This window comes from Lytechinus pictus, chromosome 5 (assembly GCF_037042905.1).
Source record: "Lytechinus pictus isolate F3 Inbred chromosome 5, Lp3.0, whole genome shotgun sequence".
NCBI classification, from domain to species: Eukaryota; Metazoa; Echinodermata; class Echinoidea; order Temnopleuroida; family Toxopneustidae; genus Lytechinus; species Lytechinus pictus.
In genome coordinates, this window is record NC_087249.1 from 1,368,018 (window position 1) to 1,391,298 (window position 23,281).

General features: G+C 35.3%; 1 protein-coding gene across 1 annotated transcript; it reads right to left on the minus strand.

Annotated features, from left to right (window-relative positions):
• Positions 1-381: 381 nt before the first annotated feature.
• Positions 382-22,252, minus strand: LOC129261954 (stAR-related lipid transfer protein 5-like). Its single transcript, XM_054899975.2, has 4 exons — positions 22,207-22,252; positions 20,724-20,856; positions 11,694-11,908; positions 382-1,645 (listed from the first exon to the last, which is right to left on the minus strand). Coding segments are annotated over exons 1-4 (492 nt in total). The 5' UTR covers positions 22,209-22,252; the 3' UTR covers positions 382-1,503.
• Between the last annotated feature and the right edge of the window lie 1,029 nt (positions 22,253-23,281).

The following is a 23,281-nucleotide window of genomic DNA, read 5'->3' on the forward strand; positions in this document are numbered from 1 at the left end:
GGTAGACCAAAAACAACATGGAGGATAACTGTAGAGAAGGAGAGAAAAACCTCCGGATGGAAGAGTTGGAATGAGGCCAGGTGTTGTGCTAGAGACCGCCAAAAATGGAAAGAAAGCGTGGAGGCCTTATGGTGCCACAGGGCACGAATGAGGATATACACACATATATATATATATATATATATTAATGAGGCAAAGTGGTAATGCATTGCACTTAGTTCCAACAGTTTATATATGACGTAATATCGTCACATATATATATATATATATATATATATATATATATATATATATATATATATATATGTATATATATGTATATGAGCAGTTGCACTATATCCAATATTTGGTTTCATATTAAGGTCAATGATACTCAATCATAACTGTTTTAACGGCACACTCCCCTCGGTGAACACATTTATCATTAAGCAAAGTAGAACATTTCATTATCTACGCTTTCGTAATATCATACAAATGGCAAAAAGGATTGCATATAAAATATGGAATGTATAATGACCTGAGATAAGAGATCAGATTTCCGATATTAAATTCACAATGATGTTATGATATGTTGATGTTATGGGCCTGGTCCCATTTGGTTATTATAATCATGATGAAACTTGCTTTTAAAATACTGTAATTATTGTGCTATTAATTATATAAATCATAATGTTCATTGGCGAAAATCAACTTTTAGGTATAAGGTATCATGATTATTCAGGACAGGTTACATAAAAGGACGCGTAGGCCTACTAAACAATGTAACTCTATTACAGTATTGTGAATACACAGGAAGGCTTGGTCCCATTTCACTTACGGATGCAAAAGGATGTAAAACGGAAAAGAATCTTGCCATCCGTTGGAAAACATTATGTTTCCATTATGTACTCTTTGCATACGTCATACGTTCTATATCCATCGAGCATCCGTCCACTGTGATTTCATTGTTCGCCCATTTTGTCCATTGTCTGGAGCCGGATGGAGCCATCCCGAAAGTTTGCTGGTCCGCTGTATCTGTTTATGAGTACGTTTTGTATCCGTCGGCCAGTGAGACCAGGGGCCCGTAACACAAAGCTTAGCAATGATCGTAGAACATTTTTCTACGATTGAGTCCATTGACTACAATGTACAATCAATCGTAAGAATCAAGCGTACGATCGATCACTAACCTTTGTGTTACGGGACCCAAGTCTTAACCCTTGGTTTTAGAATAAAACTGGTAATCCAGTTATGTGATAGTCACTCAGATGAAAACGACAGGGCCCCTTCACACAAAGGTTAGCGATTAATCGTTTAATTGAAAGAACAATTCTGATTGGTTCCTAGTCAGTCTACTGTACAAAAAGTATAATGCGATGATCTTGATAGGACGTTTCAATTAGCGAATAATCGCTAACATTTGTGTTACGGGGCCCGGACCATCCAAAGCTCATATCATCGGTTGCTCTGAAATCGCTTTCAATTGTGTGACTATAGCATAACGTTATAATTGCTGGAATGTTGTCACTTTTTGATAGTCTGCAAATGCTTGTAGTAGAGTTCCATTACCGATGCCATTATGGACGGTATCGAACTATCGATCACAGACTGGGGTAGTTTACCTCCGAGGTCCACGTGATAATAATTGGTAAGTCGAACTTTTTTACTGTACAAAGAGAAAAGAAAAAGAAAAGTTAGTGTAAATTATTGAATCCGTTAAAAATATTACAAAATAGTGAAATGGGTTCTAATCAAATGATTGGTCAAAATATACAACATGACCAGTCATTATTTTAAAGGTCAAGTCCTCCCCAGGAAAATGCTGACTTGAATAAATAGAGAAAAATCAAACTAGCATAGTGCTGAAAATTTCTTCAAAATCGGATGTAAAATAAAAAAGTTATGACATTTTAAAGTTTCGCTTATTTCTCACAAAACAGTGATAACTTGGTGAGTCGGTCGATGATGTCCATCCATTAGCGTACCTAAGGGGGGGGGGGCAGGGGGGCAGACTCCCCCCCCCCTGACGAGTCACAACACATGCAAGGGACGTATCTCTGCCCCCCTGACGAGTCAAAACTGATCCCTGACGAGCTAAGTTCAAGACCATTTTTTTTTTTTGCTTGTCAATTTTATTCTTGTGCGAAATTTCTTTTATTTGCGGTTGAAGACCTTGTTTTTTTTTTGTTTTTTTGCTTGTCAATTTTTTTTCTGGTGCGAAATGTACTTTACTTGCGGTTGAAGACCTTTTTTGGGGGGCGGACGAATTTCCCCCCCCCCTCCTTTGCCACTGTGTCCATCACTCACTTTTTTTATTGTTTGAATTATACAATATTTAATTTTTTTTTAGATTTGACAATAAGGAACAACTTGACTGAACCATATAGTATTAAACAATGCTAATTCAACGTGTTCAGGGAGGAAACATTAGAATATTTCATTTAATAAAATACAAAAGAAATAGTGAGTGGATGACGTAATAGTCTCCTCATTTGCATACCAGCCAGGATGTGCAAATAACTATTTTGTGAAATTAAGCGAAACTTAGAAATGTCATAACTTTCTTATTTTATATCTGATTTTGATGACATTTTCAATGTTATGCTTGTCGGATTTTTCTCTTTTTATTCAAATCAACTTTTTGTTGGGGTGGACTTGTCCTTTAACTAACAGGCGACATTGCTAATAATAAGTAAAAAGAGTGGCGGATCCAGGGGGAGCATAGCCGGCCCGTGCCCCCCCCCCCCTTTAGAGCCATAATCAAAATTTGTAATGTAAATATTCCGTTTTTACTCAAGTGTGCCCCCCCCCCCCCCTCGTCGTCTTTTGAGAGTGAGGACCATTTTTTTTCCTCTCTTTTTTTTTAAAGTAACTCCCGGATCCGCCCCTGACTAAAAGTGATTAGTTCTATTGACCATGTTGACCGGTCATGGGTTTAAAATGACGACGATTCGATAAGTAAGAATGATCCACATCAATATATAATAAAACAATATACGTCATTTTATCGGGTATTAGAACAATAATATTACTAACATGTAACAATGGGTACCTCATGCATGTAATTGTTACCAATGTCCTCAATTAGTTATATTATTCGTTTTCTTACACATGATTCAAGGGTACCCGTAGGATTTATTCCTTGAATGCTTCACCTCCCATATGGCGGCTCTGCTACGGCCGGGGTAATAACAGTGATACCAAGTATCAAGCGCATGCATATTAACTGCGCAATATAAATGGACCATAATCATTGTTACTCAATTAAATACACAACGACCAAGATTAAGCGACATGAACAGAGCTCTTGATATATAAATGGTATGCTGTAATAAAATCTATTTTGCTTACAATTCTGTGTTTGAACTAATACAGTTTGTATTTAAGAAAAAATGTATTAATTCAGACTTCAATCTTATACATATTCTGCTAGGGAATTTGAACTTTGTAATTTCAGATTTCCTATGGATTTCCATACTTCAAATCCCTTTTAAATCTGAGCGTTTTTATGTAATGGACAAATTTTCTCAAATGTAAGACTGTCTTTTGGACATGATGGATGTTGTATAAAAGAGATGTTTGTTTATTTGCCCTTTTTCAAATGGATCACATTATATTGTCACCTCTTATTATGCATACGACGAAATTAAGTCTTATTAGGCCTACAGACGCCTTCCACAGTTGCATTGACAAACTTAAACTTTCTCCAAATATCAAGATTTGTTATATAATCAGGGGCATATTATTTCAATAATGCAATCAATTTTGAAGATTATTCAGGAATTGTTTTTGTTTATTTTTAGAATCCTTATCATCAGTATCACAGCGACATGTCGTTAATGGTTCATTTGTCTAATGTACTGGGGTGGTTGTCCTCATGGTAACGTGATCAAGTATACGGGATATTACATTTCACACCCATGTTTGCGGTCATTCACCATCTAAGTTAGACGAAGGTACGCTTAAAACACGTACTGAATGTGCGGTTTCATATATAGCAAACGTTTTGAGACAGATCCTGGCGTTGTTTTATTCCGTGCTATCACTCCAACCATACAAAATCCCCTTTAATTTGCCCAGACAAGTGGGTTAATAACCGTCTAAGTGAATATAGTCTCGGCTGCATAACCCAAAGCAGAGGTGGAATGGCATGTGAGCTAGGATGGCAAGATCGAGGGGGGAGGAAAAGAGAGGAAAATTAAAATGAGTTTGAAGTGGGTGAAGGGAGGGAGAGACAGGGACGGCAGGGATGATGATAGAGACATCTCACATAAAAATCATTAGTTTTTATAAGAAGAGAATATACTAAGAATCAACACTTTCCAAATGAACATGATGAAGCATCACTTCTCAGTAAAGAGCTGCTCAAAACATAGACTAGGTGAGTTATTTGTTTTTTTAAAGGTGCAATGATAAACGACAACACCTTAATTAGCTTATACATGTATTAGATACTGGATGCTATTAGCTGTATTTGTCCAAGAAGGCAACATGTCACTATTTATGAAAGCAGTGAATGAAAATTATTTTATAGTACTGATGTTTGTTTAAAAGCTGTTCATGACTGTTTGGTACTGGTCATGATTTCACATTCTATTATAGGCTTTACTTTTCAAACAAACAAAATTATTAATCCGCTCCCGTATTCAAATCCTCTTGAACCCCCGAGGCTGCAAGAATATGAAATACAAATATCATGAAGTTCATATTTTACCATACCTTCCGAAGTGCCTTGAAACATTCATGACACAAAAGACGTAGATAATGACGGAAGTAACAAACTCGGGTTCATTTGAACGTCAGGAATACTTCTTTCGTGTTGACTTTTTCGTTACTTTTCTTTCTTTCTTTTTTCGTCCGTTTTTCTGTCTGTCTTTCTTTCTTTCTCTAACCTTATTTTTTTTCTTTCGACCGATGTATCTAGTTCTATTTTAGCGACATTCTATTTTGCTGTAATTACAATGGTAGGATGGGTTCTGATACAATCACACCCTTTGGCTATTCGACACAGAAACGCTGATTGTATTCATAAACAAACTATTTCCTACCCCTTTCCAAGACACTTCAAAACACTTTGTCCTAATTCCCCCGAACACCAACAGAATAGTCGGCCATGACAACATGAAAGCTACATTTGATTATAGCCTGGCATTATTAATCTAATGACCGTATTTTCGAAGCTTATCCCTTTAAGCAATAATGATAATGATTGGAATTGAATTTCGTAGGCTGGATTTTCATCCCAGGTTCTATCGATAACGTGTTGTGATGTTGATGGGATGGCGTTGGATTACCTCTGCTAAAGGGAGCTGGTAAATCCAATTGGTTTATTGTTAGAACAGGTGTTTCAACACCATCGTGTTAGCTAGAGGGGTGTATATTCTTCCCCATGTGATTAAAGACACGGGACCAGTGGTACGTCCGCTCAGGGAGCGTAGAGTAAAGATCAAGGAGATATACTGTAAACAGAGGGGGCTTGTGACTCGCACGTGGCGACGAACATCTTTACCAGAGAAGCGAACCGCTTCCCTTCATTATAATAAAACTCTTGAAATAAAGACTGATGGTAATGCGCTTACGACCTATTTTAAATTTGGGAAAAAATGTGTTTGATCTGCCCATGAATGCTATATAGAATATGAAAGTAATATAGTTTGGTAAAAGCTTATTAGTCAACGATCAACACAACATATTTAACTTTGCCCACCGATAGTAATATACGGTTAATATGGTTTACAGTTTGTTATTCAGTATATACGTGTTATGTACAGCACATAAGTGAAGGAATTGGTCAACATGATTCCGCCATAGTATAAGCAATGACTCCATTCTGTTTCTTAGTATAAGCTTTGGATTCAATAAAACGAAACATGACGAAACCGTGATCATCGGCAAGCATCTGATATGTTGTGAGCACTACATCATCGCTATAAAACCCTGCAGTACATATTTAAACTCCAGCCAGACACTCAACAAGTGCTTACTAACTAAACAAGAAACGAACTTGGCGGCTTGGCATTATTTTCTTAATCTGCCAGGCAAATATCATGTTGTTCATGTTTCTCGTAAGCAATTCCAGCATCAAACTGATACATGCGAGCCACTTTTGTCTCCTTTAATTCGACGATGCCATCGGGTGGATGGGTGGTGGCGAAAATTACTCAGGAACACGTCTTAACCATGTTTAGAGGCTTATCTCACGTTACCCGGTGTGCTGACATTGTTTTAAGTTACCATGCTTTAAATCGATGGAACAAGAAACTAAATAAAAACTGAACACTGAACAAATATTGAAAGAAACGTAACGCCTTACGTGGCCTGATGAAAAGTAACATCCGTATATCTACTCTGTTTTCATGAACCTCTCTCTCCCCTTCTCCCTCCCTCTCCCCCTCCCCTCCCTCATTTCTCTCCATCTCTCTCCCCCCCCCCCCCTCTCTCTCTCTCTCTCTCCCTCTCTCTTTAACCTCCCTACCTCTCCCTCCCTCACTCTGTCTCTTCTCTCTTTTCTCTTCCCTTCCTCACTTTCCTCAGCACTTTCTTCTTCCGGCACCTTCCCTTGTCTTTGATATAAATTACTCTTTTCACTATTTTTTTCATGGCAGGTTGAAAACCCAGATTGTATTTTATATGGGACATTCCATGGTGGTTTATTCATGTTATTTACATCTGATGTCTACCAGCTCTGCATGACTTCTTTACAACCTAAGGAATAGTACATCCAAATCACAATCGACAGTCAAATGTGACTACTTGAAACAATGTGAATGACACAGTTCTTAAAAGCTAGTCAAACACAAGACAACGGGCCCTGCATCCCACTATACATTACTTAAAAGATGTCAAAGCCGAATGGAATAAGCAGTCGGATTAAACTTTTAATCATTTACAGCATTCACCATAAGAAATGTGAAGATTATTAAAGTTTTAATACCGTTATTTAAATGAAGGCCGATGTGGATTCCAATTGAGCGGTCATGGAAGTGGAACGAGGTATATCATGACGATAAATTAACTATCAGATTGATAAATCTATATCTTAACTATGTTATTTTTGTATATCTGACTTGAGGGGAAAAGGTGCCATGGAGAATTAAACAAAAGAGCAAGAGAATTGGATTCATGATGAGTGGAAGAGTTCTCAGTTCATTAGATATTGGTAATGATCTACACATCACGGCGGTGGTCAATTTGAGAGTGACTCAATCTCATTAACCAACAATTTGATGTTCTTTGTCCAATATCTTTTAGAATTACCAATTTTATTTTCTTCGTACTTCGTTTCTTAAAAAATATATTACTCATGTTGTGCAACCATTACACTCTTTATCGTTCTTACAATACACAATTACATTGCCTTGAGAAAAGAAATTATAAGTATATTCGAACTTATTTTTATTCATGGTTTTTTTCTGCGGAAAACACAATCGGTTTGAAATCGACTCGAAGGTGGTAAACAGGAAACGGTTTGTCTTTATTTGCAACGGCAGCTATTCGTCCTGGGTTTCTTGCATCACAAACAATCTGAAAATAAATCTAAAAGCTAAAACGTGATTACTAGCAGAGTAAGAACTGATGGTATGAACAATGATTTTTACCATGAATCAGTTGTTCTTACAATTTGAAGCTATTTCCAGATGATATAGACATAAATAAAACCCATGACGCGTGAAAAATGTAAAACCTAAATAACACGAATCTATATATGAATATTTAAAGTTTAAAAGGGAGATATCGGTTAGAAGACGCAACGCCTTATCAATAGCCAATAGATACAACGGTTATCAAACTATCATACTTTTGTACTATTTATTCTCCAATGTAATTTCCCTTATTAAACATTTTTCGAGGCATTAGTCGGACATGCTGTTTAGCTTTCCCTTTTTGTTGTTTACTTTTTTTTTAAACGAGATATACAAAATTATTATATTTGATACGTTTAAAAAGTGTCATCTTGGTGTTCATAACATCCATTGGTGGCATAAGAATAAATCAACATTTTCAGCCATTCTACATGTAGGATTCGCATTGAATAAAAGGAAACCTTGGAAACACATCGTGCAATTTTCATACTTATCTCAGAGACAAAATATCATAATGATCATTGAAAATAAAATGTCCGAAACAAAAACCAACGGATGCATCGATGAAGTATTTTCCTGATAAAAGTCCTTCATGATGGTGGGTTTATTGCTTGCAATCATAGGCACACCATTTTCTATCCTTATCTTCTTCTTTTTTTTTAAGTGAAGAATACCGGAAGATAAGATCAGAAATTGATAGGATATTAGGAGGTACCGCTATCCCTCTTATTCTTTGTTCCATCGCGGTTAAAAAACTTCTAAAATTTCATCCAGGAGGGAAATATCGTTCTACGGAATGGATTCTCGCTTGTCAGCATTGAAGAATGCTAATGCGACTATATTGTCTCATTCCCCAGGGGGAAGGGAGCAAAGGATGAAAGGGAAAGTAGAGAGAAACGGAGGGTTGTCGATAGAGATATTCGATTTAGGTGATCATCACGCTGATGAATGTCCGTTTGAGCTCAATTATGTCATTGTCCTGCTGGAAAGAAGGTATCTTACAACATGGGTAGACATTGTGGAGGGATGGACAGGTTCTATCTTTGGAAGGTTCATAACAAAAGGGAACTTCCATTTTCTAAGGGTACAATATTACATTAATGCATACAACTCCATCCACTGTGGCTTTTTGTTTTAATGTGTCTCTTTTACAAATCATTTTGCGATATTTATGTCAAAGAAGTATGCCTGTTTCCGCCAATCCCTAATATTGAAGATAATTTTTATAGAGTGTGTAATACATGTAGATGAGTTTACTTACCCCACATCCACAACAAGATAACAATAGTTATAATACTACGGCAGGACCTCTAAATATGCACAATATACATTTAGCTGAAGCATCTTTGCACGCCATCGCAATGTAGAACAAGTTATATATACCAGCATCTCACATTACAGAATCTTACTTGTGAAAAAGTTGCAATTGAGTAATATACTTGGAAATTGAATTGTCCGATAGTTTTATTTTTTAATACGGAATATCATTGAAAGAAAATAAATACACATAGATAGATATAATATAATGAACTATCATTTTCAAGGGATATATACCATAACCATTAGCTGCATTACCATTACGTGTGAATATACAGTAGAAATCTGTTCTTGGAAAATTATGATTGCATTTATATCCACCCATTGCGACAGAAATTGATCCATCATACGGTCGATAGTAAATGAGTGAGATTTATCTTTCATAACCAAGTATTTCAAGAAGATATTACCATTTTTTTTATTTCTCTGAAAAGAGATAACAGAGACTTAAGGAAAATAAAATGCGCCTGCTATTTCATGAAGGCGTCTATATACACTTTGGTATATAAAACTTTTGACGACAATAGATGTAAAGAAGAGGATAATGATAGCTGATATGAATAAGTAAACATAATGAATATGATGATGATAATGGTGTTGATGATAATGATGATTATGGTGATGATGAGGAGGAGGATGCTGATGATGAAAATGTTAATTGAAGATGATGATTATGATGGTGGTGGAAATATAGATGAAACTTACAATGAATTTTCGCATTTCTAACAACCTCTTTTCCTTTAACTCTTAAAAGGTAATTGTAAATCACAGTATTGTTTCTAAAATGTATTTGTATGCTTATTTGAATTAGTGTGTTTGATAATTGATTTAACCAGATTTGTCTTTGGATCGCCAATATTTATATTATGTTTTTTCGAAATATTGGAATCAACGCTGTTTAAGGCTATAGTTGGTCATATTTCTTTGGCCCCTCAATCCCAAATGTTTTGCATGGTGTGACAATATTTTCTGTTTGTATTGTCTATGTATATTCGTTTGGGTTTTTTTCATTGAAAATTCAAATAATTTGAATAGATTCGAATTATTATTCTGCGAATGATGATTCTTCTAAACTTACCTTTGTGATATACGATATAATATTTTTAGACAGCCATAATCACTGAGTAATATCAACATGATCAATGCATTTACCTCTCTCTCACTCGATTGTGGCAATATTGAAAACAACATTTTCAGAATAGTGCACAAGTAACTTCAAACTAGAGGAGAATACTAATTGCGGCTCTCTAATGAAAATGAAAATTGAGAGGTAAGGGATGTGTTACAATGGATTGTGGCACCGTGTAGATTTCACAATTCACTATAAGCATGTTGAACAATATTACAATGCTTGACCCATATGAGAATGAGCTATTTGTCATTAAATAGAACATACAACTAATCGCAAAAGGACTAATCCTCTGAAGTAATAGCGGCTCGTTAAAAGTGTTACATCATCCTAGAGAGCTGAACGGGGGAAAAGACTATCATTATTATCAAATCGGGAGACAAATGAAAGAAATAGGTGGGAAAAGCAGAGAGGCAAACCATCACCCTCGAATACTCATGAGGACATTGCCTTTTGAAGGCCTTACATCACTCGATCAATTCCACGACTATGGGCGCTTTAAAATCCCCTCCTCAAAATGTATTCAACTTCGATTTCAGTGAACACCTTTTTTACCACGAAAAGGAAAAGAAGCAGAAACGGGAACTCTCTTAGAAATGTCAGAAGCCAAAGATAAAATGCTCCAGTTAAATGTTTTGGGAATACAATGGTATATCAAAAACTTAACGCATTCATTCTTCACAGATTAAGCCCTCATAAAGGATAAGTCCACTCCAAAAAAAAAGTTGTTTTGAATAAAATGAGAAAAATGTAACAAGCATAGCACTGAAAATTTTATTAAAATCGGATGTATAATAGGAAGGTTATGACATTTTTTAAATATAGCTTTGTTCAATTTCACAAAACATTTATATACACATCCTGGTCAGTATGCAAATGAGGGGACTGATGATGTCACCAACTCACAATTTTTTTGTATTTTATTATATGAAATATGAAAATAATGTTCTGATTTGCTCCTTATTGTCCTGTGAAACAAAGTTTTCTCCTCACTGAAAATGTAGAATTACCATTGTTTAAACATTTCATAGTTCAATTACGTTGGTCCTTCTTGTCAAATCTGTAAAAAAAATGAAATACTTTATAATTCAAACAATTAAAAACAAAAGAAATAGTGTATCACCGATACCTATTCAACTCAGAGGGAGAAGGTGTTTTGTGCTCTTATTTATTCAGCAATGCAGCAACCAGCTGTAGATCTCCAGAATTAGCGGAGGAAGAAGAAGAAGTGAGTGAGTGAGTTAATAGCTACATCATCGTCTCTCTCATTTGCATATTACTGAGTTGTGCATATAAATGTTTTGTGAATATTAAGCGAAACTTTAAAATGTCATAACTTTCCTATTTTACATCCGATTTTGAGGAAATTTTCAACGTTATGCTTGTTTAATTTTTCTCTATTGATTCAAATCAACATTTATCTGGGGTGGACTCGACCTTTAGATATGCATGCAAATCGAGTATGGATAGTCAAGAATTCCAGTAATGAAGACATATAAGACAAAGCAAAATCTGGAAATTTAGATCTTGAATAATTTAATAGAAAGTGATTTCTTAATAAATTATATTTTAGTGGTTCTTGATTTAAACCTTATGAAATAGAGGTGTCTTATATTCGCAAAAACCTTAAAATCGAACTCGAATTTAATTTTTTACCGAATAAATCTGATATTTGGAATACTTACTCTGCTTGTACTTCAAAGAAGGTTCCACATGGATAGTTGATACCCCTGACAGGGGATTTCTGGACAGGGTAGCTAGGATGATCAATACTCTCACACACTGTTAAGATGCAACCTTCTTCAGGTCTCCGTATCGTACGTAAGATGTAGACAAACTCACGTGCAGCAATGAGGCCCATCAATTGACTGTGAGTGATGGCCCGGTATAAGTAGGACTCCTGATATAAAAAGAGAGTGAGGTCAATATAAACATGTAAACTACATTTAAGTTAATGATGATGCCATGTCCCTGCTTTCATTTTTCTTATGATATTTCATTCGTGTGTGCTATGTCTCCTTTATATAAAAATGAGATGTAGCCATGAAATTCTAACGCATTAAATCCTTTTTCAAATTTCTATTGTCAGACCAATTCAATTGAAATTAGGTGGGAATATGACAACATCAGTTTGTTCATTGAATATTAATAAAGGCTTGCATAGAACTGCTTCACCAAACTAATGCTTATTTTATAACTAAATTTCTTCTTTCTTGACCGATTTTCTATCAAGCCTTAAGTGTTTTGTTTGTCTGAATTTTATTTTTCTCTTCAAATCATATTATTTTCGGCTTAGCCGGAGTACCCCGTTAAGGATTATACGCAGGTGTCTTGTCTTCTTTTTTTGTGATCGAGACATAAATATGTCGTTCAAACTCAATGCCCTTTCCTCCATGGTAAGGTACACCGGCACATGTTGTACGAACGAAATCAAATCTCCTATTATCTCTGATGTCATTAACAAAAATGAACGAAGATTCTCACCCCTCTCAATCCCATCATCAATCACGTATCACATAACTACTGTCTGTCAAAGAAAATAAGTACTGTTGAATATTTGACCAGAATATTGATATTGACCCTAATCAAACAGATGGATATGGGATACACGCCTATATTTCATTGCTGTCGGACCCAGAGGCTACGTTTGTTCGAGTTGTATCTTATTCACTCTGCATTTCAAATTTTCATATATTTTATCCTCGGGCACATAATAATGGCGACCCTAATCGATTGCTGAAAGTTGGCTTACACTTTTGATTGGGAAGCGATGATAGGCTCTCTTTTTTCAGTTTTATAACAGATACTGTGTACATCCTTAAATAAAACTAGACCGAGTTGCCCTGATCCCGTCCTCCCATTCCCTTCCCTCTTGCTATATCACTCCATATCTTCCTCTGGCCCACTCTGTCTTTACCGCTCACTAATTCTTTCTCTTTCATTATGTCCAGCATATCCATCTCCCAAAGTTAACTAGTCGTTTAACAAATCCCAAACGTGGTATGGCAATCTCATGAATAATCTTACTAATCCCCCTAATAGTCGTGGGGTGCTTTCATCAATGAGAATAATTAAAGATAATGGCTTCGATTAAGGGAAGGGTGTGATCATTTCTTCTTATATCGAGATTTTGTTAAATGGATATGGAAGAATGAAACTAACAAACCATTTATTTTTTCAGTAAATAAAATGAAGAGAGGATTGTGTCCTAGTCAGTTCATTCACATTTTAAAACAAAAAGAAAGTTCTTGAGCGAAATCACATAACAACCTAGGAAGAAAGATTTCTTTAAAGTGGAATTGAAGTGGAAACGCGTGAAATAGTAATCATCAATTAAAAATATTTAACGGGTGAACAAGATGTATTGTGAAAACATTCACATTCTTAAGCTGCATTCGTAAATGCATCTCAAAGTCGCCTTATTATTGTGTTTTTCATGTCTTTCGTATATTATCTTAAAATGTCACACTATGATTGCTTTATATTTTGCTAGATAAGAGTGTTTGATGGGAGTTGAGGTAGGTTATGTGGCCTTTCTTCATGCTTATTTCAACAATCTTTCATTTTGAATGCTCGAATTTAAAGTCACTTTAAAACCTTTCCTTTCCCCCAAACGATCGCTGTTGATCATTTTGGAGAATCTCTCGGCTAGGATCGTCCTTCATGGAGAAAAACGATAAAACATGGGATTCTTTAGGGAGTCGGAGAGCGATGGCTAATTAGAAAAACGAACCCGTCGTTTTAATAGGCACACACCTATAGTTTATATTGGTGATTGCTTCACCATGTGACATGGAGGTTGAATACGCCCATGCATTCACATAGGCATTCGAAGGTGATTGACATTATTAACTGAAATGAAAAAACGGATGATTATTCTTCCAAGAAGACAACAACCATGCCATAAATTACATCTTCCCTATAGCTATGAAAAAAACTTATAAGAATGGCATTGTTTGCATCATATACAATAGTGCTTATATTGAATGAAGTTTAGGACTGCAGAATGCAAGAATAACTATTATTAACTTTGTTGTTGTTTCAGAGTCTTGCTTTGTTTTGTTTTTTATTATTGTTTTCGTGTGTATTTGATAATGAATGTTTGGCAAGACACATCTCCGCTCTTATTTTGTTTTCTATGCGAACATTACTTGCAAGATTAATCTTGCAGAATACATTATAAAAAAACAAACATCTTAACCATTTCAGTTTAGAGGTGAAAGAGAAGAGAGTTGAGACGTAGAATAAAATTAAGAGGAGGAAAAAGACAAAAAAGGGGGAGGAGAAAGGGAGAAGGGAGAAGGAAGAAGAAGAAGAAGAAAAAGAAGAACAAGAAGAAGGAGAAAGAAATGAAAAACGAAGAAAGGACAAAGAATGGTAATTTGACAGGTCAATGCCGACCATCGATTCATTCATTTAATGGATTACAAAGACAATTTTCTATTAAGACTCCAATTTACATCTATTCCCGGTCTGCTGATCAATATTCTACATACTTTTAGCATGGACTCTGCTTTGAGCGAGGTTATCTGAAAATGCTTTTCCATTAACTGAAGATTAACTATCAAATTTAGAGGGTGATTATTTTCTGAGGTCTGAGATATTATCTACAGGGCATTGTAGTCTGTGAAAGATCACTTACGAGTACTTCATTTTTTCAATATGGCGGAAGCAATCTTGGCCACTAGATGGCGTCTGTGTAGATCTTATGAAGATATGAAGTTATTGTCCGTCTGATAAGCTTTGACCTTCCTGTTCCTACCAAGGTTAGGAACTGATATAAAAGCGAGTGGATAATAAGGCAAAAGGAATTTGAGACATATTTCTACACCTCTGCTACCTTTGAAAATTAAAAAAAAAACAAGCAAACAAACAATTGCACCACACACCCGGCCGAGTCCAAAGACTTTAAAAAATGGGGCCTTCTGCATTCTTGTCAGGTGCTCAAAGTATGAGAATGGAGAAGGGTAATAATAACATATTATATTATGCAGGGCCCCTTAGAACAATTACTTACAGCTGGGAGTGGCTATCCTGGGTAAATAAGAGTCATTATTATTATTTTTATTTTTTTTTATTATTATCATTATTACCCAGAACTGCGCTTTCTGCGCTTATATGGGCGTTGTGGTGGAACTCGAGTATAAAAATTCACTTTTTTTTAGTAGTATAGTGGAAAGTACTTTAACATTGTTAAATATCTATCACTTCTCATTAAAAAAAATTATGAATTCCCCTAAAGATAAAAAAAATGAAAAATTAATCAGAAAAAAATAGTTTTAAAAATGTTAATGCTGAGAAAGAATTGCGAATATTTTTTGTAAAATGCCCCCCCCCCAACAACAACAAAAATAATAATAAATATATCTAGAAACAATTGAAAATGATATTAATTGACCTGGAGAAAATACATTTCAAAAAATGGAATGGTTTCAGAACACTACAGAAGCAAAAACGCAAATGTTAAAATGAATTTTTTTAAAGAAATTATTTCGAACCCTCCCCCCCCCCCCTTCTCCTCCAAAAATATCTCTACAGCTACAGCCTGCCTGTAAAATGCTCCTATGAACAATTGATCAAATGCCTCCTGCAATTCAATAAAGTTAGATTTAACGCATTTTGCAATCATTGACTTTTTTTATTCGGGACTGGATATCTTACTTGTTTTTTTAAGAACTTTCGAACAGACAAGGTTTTCTTTTATAGGAATAGGTGAGTTGGAATTAGAACCATTTGCAATTAGCTCCTTTTATACTATAATGGATAGAATTATTTCTTTTTTCAAATTAAAATTCAATTCGGTTTTATTCAACAATACTCATCAAAAAGTCCGAAGACTGACAATGTGAGTTTACATTTTTTTTAAATACATAATAGAGAAAGAAATAAATAAATACATAACATGCAGTGACCATTAAAGAAAAACATATATACTATGTTTAAAAATGCAATAAGTATAACAGGAAATTTTACGAGCAGATGCATGTAATGAGACAGATTATTTTTTCTATATAAAAAAAAACCAAGCAGGTGAGGAGCAAGAAAGGGGAGCAAGAATGGCATGAGTAAGCATGTGAAAAGGTGGGAATAGAGAGGGGGATGTAGCAAAAATAAAGGAAAGAGGGGGGAAAGGAATGAAGAAGAAGAAAAAAAGACCCACAAGTAAACAATAAATTACAGATATTACAAATATTATAAGAATTTTGTGTTACAAAAGAAAAACAAAAAACAGTGAAGAAAGTGACATGTTGGCGATCATAATAGGCGAGAGAGTGGGAAAGAGCAAAATGAGATAGAGAGAGAGGAGGGAGAAAGACAGAAAGAGAGAAATAGAAAGGTCAGACAGAATCTGAAAGAAGGACATCATATCTAATAATAGAGTTATAGAGAAAAAATGTGAAAAAAATGATATTGAAACGAAATCATAAAAGATCGCGGCGATTATGATTCTAATAAAAGAAAGCAGAAGAAATGAATTTTGAAAATCAGGATTTGCAATTGTCGAGCTAATATTTTTTTTCGAAACTAAAGTGAAAAGGGTGTAAATTTAGATGTCAATCTTCGATAGTTTCTGGCTCTACTAAAACCCATTCCTTTTCATTGTGTTATATATATTGTAAGTTTATGCTCTCGGGGTGACCTTGAAATTGAAACGTTTTTTTGCCTTTAACGATCTTCGGTATGAATATCAACAAAACTGAATTCCCTTTTGAGAAGAAAAAACTCTGGTTCATTAAATATCAGATCTTTTCAAAACAAGACAGTTCGTAAATTGGCTTTCTTGCTTCAAGCAAAGATATTGTATTGAGTTCTCGATTAATATAGGATGAAATCAGGTAGGAAAAGATAAGGAAAATAATGTCACGGACAATCCACAAAGACAGTGACCAATCTGACTAATATTAGAACTAACAAACCCTGTGTTACAAAGAGATGACAGTGATAAGATCATTGGTAATAATGAAAAACCGTGGAAAGGTTTATGTGTGAGAATGTGTGTGTGTGTGTGTGTATGTCCGTTCATGTGTGCGTGTGGGTGCGTATTTTTTATCAAGGTTTTTTCAGACGTGTATCAATCAGCGACCCGTAGCACAAGGGTTAGCGATTGATCCCTAAAATGAAAGAAGAATTCTGATTGGTTCCCAATAAGTCTAAATGCGAATGCAACAATGGTCTTGATAGGCCATTTCATTTAGCGATTAATCGCTCACCTTTGTGTTACGGGTCTCTGAAATTATTATTTAATGAGTGGGACCGACCATGAAGGTCACCATCAGTAAATGGCAATCAGGGTTCGAACCTCTACATCATTTCGTAAGTTCATCAACGTCCATCAATATCATGATTATTTTGATATAGGAAATGATCATAATGTTCCTTAGGAAACAAAGTTAATCGTACAAGGATTGACAAGACCACCTAAAGGTGACGTCAATTTTTGTCTTCAATTGAATTAGTTATAGGGGTATTATCATAGCTACACTGCCCACTTTTATACAATTCTTCCTTCATTCATCATCCCCTTTAACCATAATAAGACTGGGGGCTGATTCAGCCCCCCCCCCCCCCCCACCCTTCCTCGACATGTTTCGCGATAAATCCGGAGCGCAATTTTTTTTGACCGCGTTGCTCGCTGACTTTTTACTTTCTTGCGCAACTTTAGAGACCAAAATTACGACCCCAGGTACACGGTTCCGAAATTAAGCAACATTTCATAAGTGCATGCAGAGCCAAATTGCTCAAAAAAGTTAATTTGTGTACATATCCTATTCAAATTTTTAGCCAAAATTTATAAATATATCATTATTTCTTCTTAAACTAAATTAATTTTCTGCTGTTTATGGTCAAAATAAAGTCCCAGACGATTTCCATTTAAAAAACAATAAAAGTAAGTCGAAAGACAGAAAAATACAGATTTTAAAAAATACAGAAGAAAATATATATGATGGTAATTTTTAAGGTACATAATGATCAGAATCCTATAAAGAGTCTGAGAACAAACAAATAAAATTTCAGGGGTCCTATTTACTTAATAAAATTTGATTTTACGCATAAATTGGCATATTTGATTAGAAATAAGATTTTTCGAAGAATTCGATTGTACAATTGTGTAAATTATACCATGGGCAACGAGCTTGTCGATTTTCGTCACGATCGCTTGAATCGACGGCTTAGATTATAAGGGGGTTGAATCAGCCGCCCCCCCCCCCCCCCCAGTCTTGTTAGGTGTTGAAATAGCCCAACTTTTCTAGGGTTAATATTTAATATTTAAGAACATATATATTCAGAACGAGAAAGAGAGTAGAGCGGGTACATTATGGAAGGACGAAGACGGGGGAAAACAAGGTGGGATTCTTTATTTTTAATCTAAAAAAGACATGAAGAGACAGAAATATAAGAGGAGGGGAGGGATTTATTTTAAAGGTCACATCCAGAGATGTTTTTGATATCTGGTAAACAACTGCAAATAGACAGCTATCACATTTCCAACAAATATAGACGTGTTAACTTTAGATTTCCCAACATGCTGACGAAAGGATAATTTATGCGACGTGAGACAGTTTTTGTCTTACCTACCAAAGCGAAGGCAATGTATCAATTTCAAGATCCCAGAAGACCGCATCGCTCCTGGATAGCGACGTAATTCCAATATATTTAAAGTCTCGTTCGCAGAAATTATTAGCGAGACATTGTACAAAACAGCCATTTTTCCTCGTAGCTTAATGCCAAACTCCAAACCCGTTGTTTTCGACAATGATAGATGTCTCCATTGCATCATGATGTGTCGTTTATACAGTGTCCATTTTACTACAGAATTGAGGATTACTGTAAAAAAGATATAACTTAGGTTTTGAAAGAAACTGAAAGCAAAGATTACTTTTTATACCCAAGCATTGGGGTACAGAATTGGGACTACCCCTACCCCCCCCCCCCCCCCCTCCACTCGCTTGGCCATAATAAAGGGGGTGGACGGGGGGAGAAAACGAGTGCTACCATAAAATCAGAATTTAATTCTGAACAGGCCAACATTTTGCTCCCTCGTTTCAATAACTGACAGCTTTTTAGTAAATCCTCCCACATATGACATAGTGTATCCCCTCATCTACCAAAGGTTCCATCCATATCGAATGATGTATCTCTCTAAGCTCAATATACTAAAAGCGGTATCCGTCTGGAATTGGCCTCTCTGAATTCTCGCTTTGAACACTTATTATTAAGATTATAATTATCTTAACTTCTTAACCTGGAGAGGATGCTATATACTGTTTAAACATCATTGATATAGAATCATACAATGTAACGAAGAAACTGCAATAACATAATAAAGCAAGGTTTACCTCAAGGCAGCCTCGTCAAGAGCAGTTATAGTGACACGTGCCATGAGTCTATTTTTTATTTGTGAAGATATCAATATTCTTGTCCTGTTTGTTGCAATTTTAGGTGACATCTCTTTATATGAATGTGAAAATCCCTCTCCGGATTGTCTTACAAAAACATTTAGCAAGTTGCAAACGATGAGTCTATATCGAAGGTTCTGACTAAATCTTAGAGTACATGAAAGAAGCCGGATCTATTTGGCTTGGGGAACAGTTATGACATTAGGATTAGGTTTCTATCTCATAGAGGGTAACAGGTGGAATTAGAAGGTAGATGGCGTCCCAAGTTAGACACCTTTTAAGAAGCATGTTCATTTCTATCCCTAACTGTTTGTTCACTATAAATAACGCACGTAATGTGATAGCCTCCATTTCAAAGTTTGCCCTTGTCCTTCATGAAATCCTGTCGTTCGGATCGGTCTATTGTAAGATGTTAAGGTTAAACGGATGCTAGAGGTTGAGTCAAATAAGGACATTAACATCAGACGCATTGGCATTATACTTCCGACAAAATACAAACCTAAACTAATGCATTATGATGTGTACTTCAAAGCTCAGATCTCTCTTTGAAATTCATAGAAACGATATGGTATCCGAAGGAGAATGTTACAGAAAGAGAAAGTGCAGTAACACTACGTGGATGGTGTATCGTCAAATAAAGAAGCTTTTGAAACCGTCAGGATATACCGGTGTAATTCCGTAATGGGTGAAACCTTCTAGAAATGCCCACAGCAGATGACTCCTGATGGTCTCAGGAGAATGCATAAACACGATCCCAACAAAACATGAACTTTTTGTTAGGTATTCAAATAAGAAGAACTGTTTTGGAAATATGCCTACTTAATGGATATATTTTTTTTCAAAAATACACCTTAAATCGTGGTAATAGGATTAAATATTTTATTTTCTTCACAATGTTTATTCCACAGATTTTAATTTCGTGAATGAGTAATATCAGCCTACTTATTTAAATTACAACAGAAATTTGAAGAAAAAATACCATTGGCTATATTGTTCGAGGTCCAAGTTTAACTCGTACTTACTTAAGTATTGTTCAAGATTTCAGGACCTAAGATTTAGCTTCTAGTATTAGTTCTCAGTTCTATGTTCCATGGCATTACTGATTTTATCATCCATTTTTTTAAATGGATTCAACAACAGATTGAGGTAAATAACATATGAAATAGGACCCCTGAAAATATCAGCCAATATAAGACCTACATTTCTCAATTTGCCTTCATAACCACTCCCACCCCCCCCCCCCCCCCCTAATGGGAATCATGTTAAACCAGAGTAAGAATTACAAATTTTAGATACAAAGAAAAGAAAGCGATATACCTCTTCAATGTGTGTTATGCATTCATGGAGTTCCAGCGTTTTGTCCCAATCTAGTCGTAATCCTAACGGGTTCGGCAAGAAATACTCGAAGGCTTTCTCCAACGAGACGTCCACAACGCATTCGATACGATGCCTAGAGGCAGACAAAGAGAAGAGGAAGAAACGGATACGGGTGAATATAAGAGGAAACAATACAAGAAGGGGGTGAAAGAGAAGGAGGGGGAGGGGAGAGAAATAGAGAGAAAGACAATCAGACATACTGAAAGAGAGAGAGAGAGAAGTGAAATAAAAGGAGGAAAGGGGAGTACAAATTAATGAAAGTATGAAAGAACCATAATACCAGGGCCCAGAAAACGATTTTTACTACGGGGTACTGGCTTGGAAGAAAAAAATGAAGATGAGAGAGAGAGTATACGAAAACGAGTCAAGAAAGAAATAGTTTTGGAAAATGCATGGATTAAATTAGAATATATTAAGGTATAGAACAGTATTACTGAGAGAAAGAAGAAAGAATGGCATTGAAAGGTAAAGAAAGGGTATCCAAAAGTCCATATTCTATTCTGCATAATCGTAGGGATGACTTATCATAGAATGGTTGAACAAGATACATGGAAAAAGAGAAGACCACAAATGAATTACTAAATCAAACTATTATTTGGTTCACCATTCACTCTTTTATGCAATGTTTATGATTAAAATGCAAGAACGTATATGCTGTAAATACTTTCGTGTTATAAGTATACCAATGAGAAATGATTGATACGGGATAACACTGTAAGATGCATGCCTAACGTGTCATCTCTTAAATGGCGCGAAACAATCACTCTTGAGACCTGGTTGATTTCTAAATTAATGGGCATGCATAAAGCAAAGTAATCTGATTATCAAATCCTTCTTGAAAATACACAATTTTTTTTTACAGAATTGATAAAAGAAAAACATAATGATATTGATTGAGATACCATTCGGAGAAACATAAGAATATCCTGGTGGAGGGAAAGGAGACAAGAGCTGAAAAATTCAAAGAGTTTATGAAATAATGTATGAGTGAGGGCGTAAGATGAAAATGGTTTGAAACTCGAGATTACTAATGATACCCACAGAGCGAGGAATATGGTATTGAATTTCTAACAGGAGATTGAAAAGGAAATGTCCGGGAGAGTCTCTTTATAAAGGTGAACAAACTCGTCTGTTTTAGGAGAATGGAAAAGTAAGCAAAATTTACATTTGTCAAGACAATCATGACAATGGTTGAAAACATATTCAGACACACTGATATTCCACTCAGCCTAGAGAGAAGCCCGAATGATAGTTATTTAATCAATTCACACACATCTTATTCACAATATTTGTGTTCTTACCACGAAACGATAGGAAATTAAAAGTAGGAAGAGTATAAAATGGAATACGAAACTAGGTGGCATTCTTATAGCACGGTTTTTGTACGATATGTCTTGGTAATAATTTGGTCCGATGTACTTACATATAACCATGAAATACTTTTGATTTTTTCGATGAGACTGTGACGTGTTTCTGAAAGGAAAAACAGGAAAATCAAATTATGATTATTTGTTTACAGTATAGCTTTAACTGTCTATCATCTGCTAAGGTATATGAAATATGAAAGAGGGTCTCAGGCTGATCTACGTGTTTAGATGGGTGTATGTAGAGTCAGCCAAATATTACTTAAATCATATCGAAAATGATTAGTTTGTTGTTTCGACAAACGAGTAATCATATGCAGCTTCAAAGGAAGCCAGAGCAAGATTAGTTCAATATTTCAACCGCAATTGAAAAATAATTAATGAAATTCAATCGTTATCATGCAAAGGAAACATCGCTTGTCATTTTGAAATAACAGGATAGAGTGGAAATATTGCACATCTTCGACCAGTGTAAGTGGCTGCTTCAAGGTGATGAAGATTAACACCACATGAAATAGAAAAGAAAAAGAAAATATGTTATTGAAAATATTGCAACTCGTTTTCTAATGACGACTTCTCCAGTCATGTTATCACCTTGATGACTTAAATATACATTAAATATATGAAACTCAATTTATGAAAATATATTTCAATTTATAATAGAATATCACTGTTTGAACCATGATCATGATCTATGAAAGCCTTTTTACTCTTACTAAGATAGTTCAAAGTATTGTTTCTCATATATTCTCCACTTTATATTCCGATTTGAATATTCCTACTAATCCAGCATTTTTAAATCTCTTGTCAAATCCTCTTATAACAAGTCACAAGCATATGGAAATGGTTAACGGTTGTTTCAAACGTGGAATAGATATTTGACAAATCTTTAGCACAGCCTGGACGAATAAGAGATAAAGCGGCAAAGCGAATCTATTGGGAATATCGAGAGGAAAAGCAAGACACGAACACATAAAGCAGGGCATGGTTGGGCGCCAATGAGCAACGAAGGAGAAATAAAAAAGGGCATGACGGAAGACGTTCAAATCTCTAAAATTTAAAGATGATTAAATAGACAATATTTGGAGAAAGCACCATGCATATTGAATTTCTTGCTGTTCAATATTAAAACCC

Coding starts and splice junctions, on each gene's coding strand:
- LOC129261954 (XM_054899975.2), bottom strand. Junction 11,909..20,723: donor GCATAACACACATTGAAGAG/GTATATCGCTTT, acceptor TTTTTATATCAG/GAGTCCTACTTATACCGGGC. Junction 1,646..11,693: donor TTCTTTGAAGTACAAGCAGA/GTAAGTATTCCA, acceptor CTCTTTGTACAG/TAAAAAAGTTCGACTTACCA.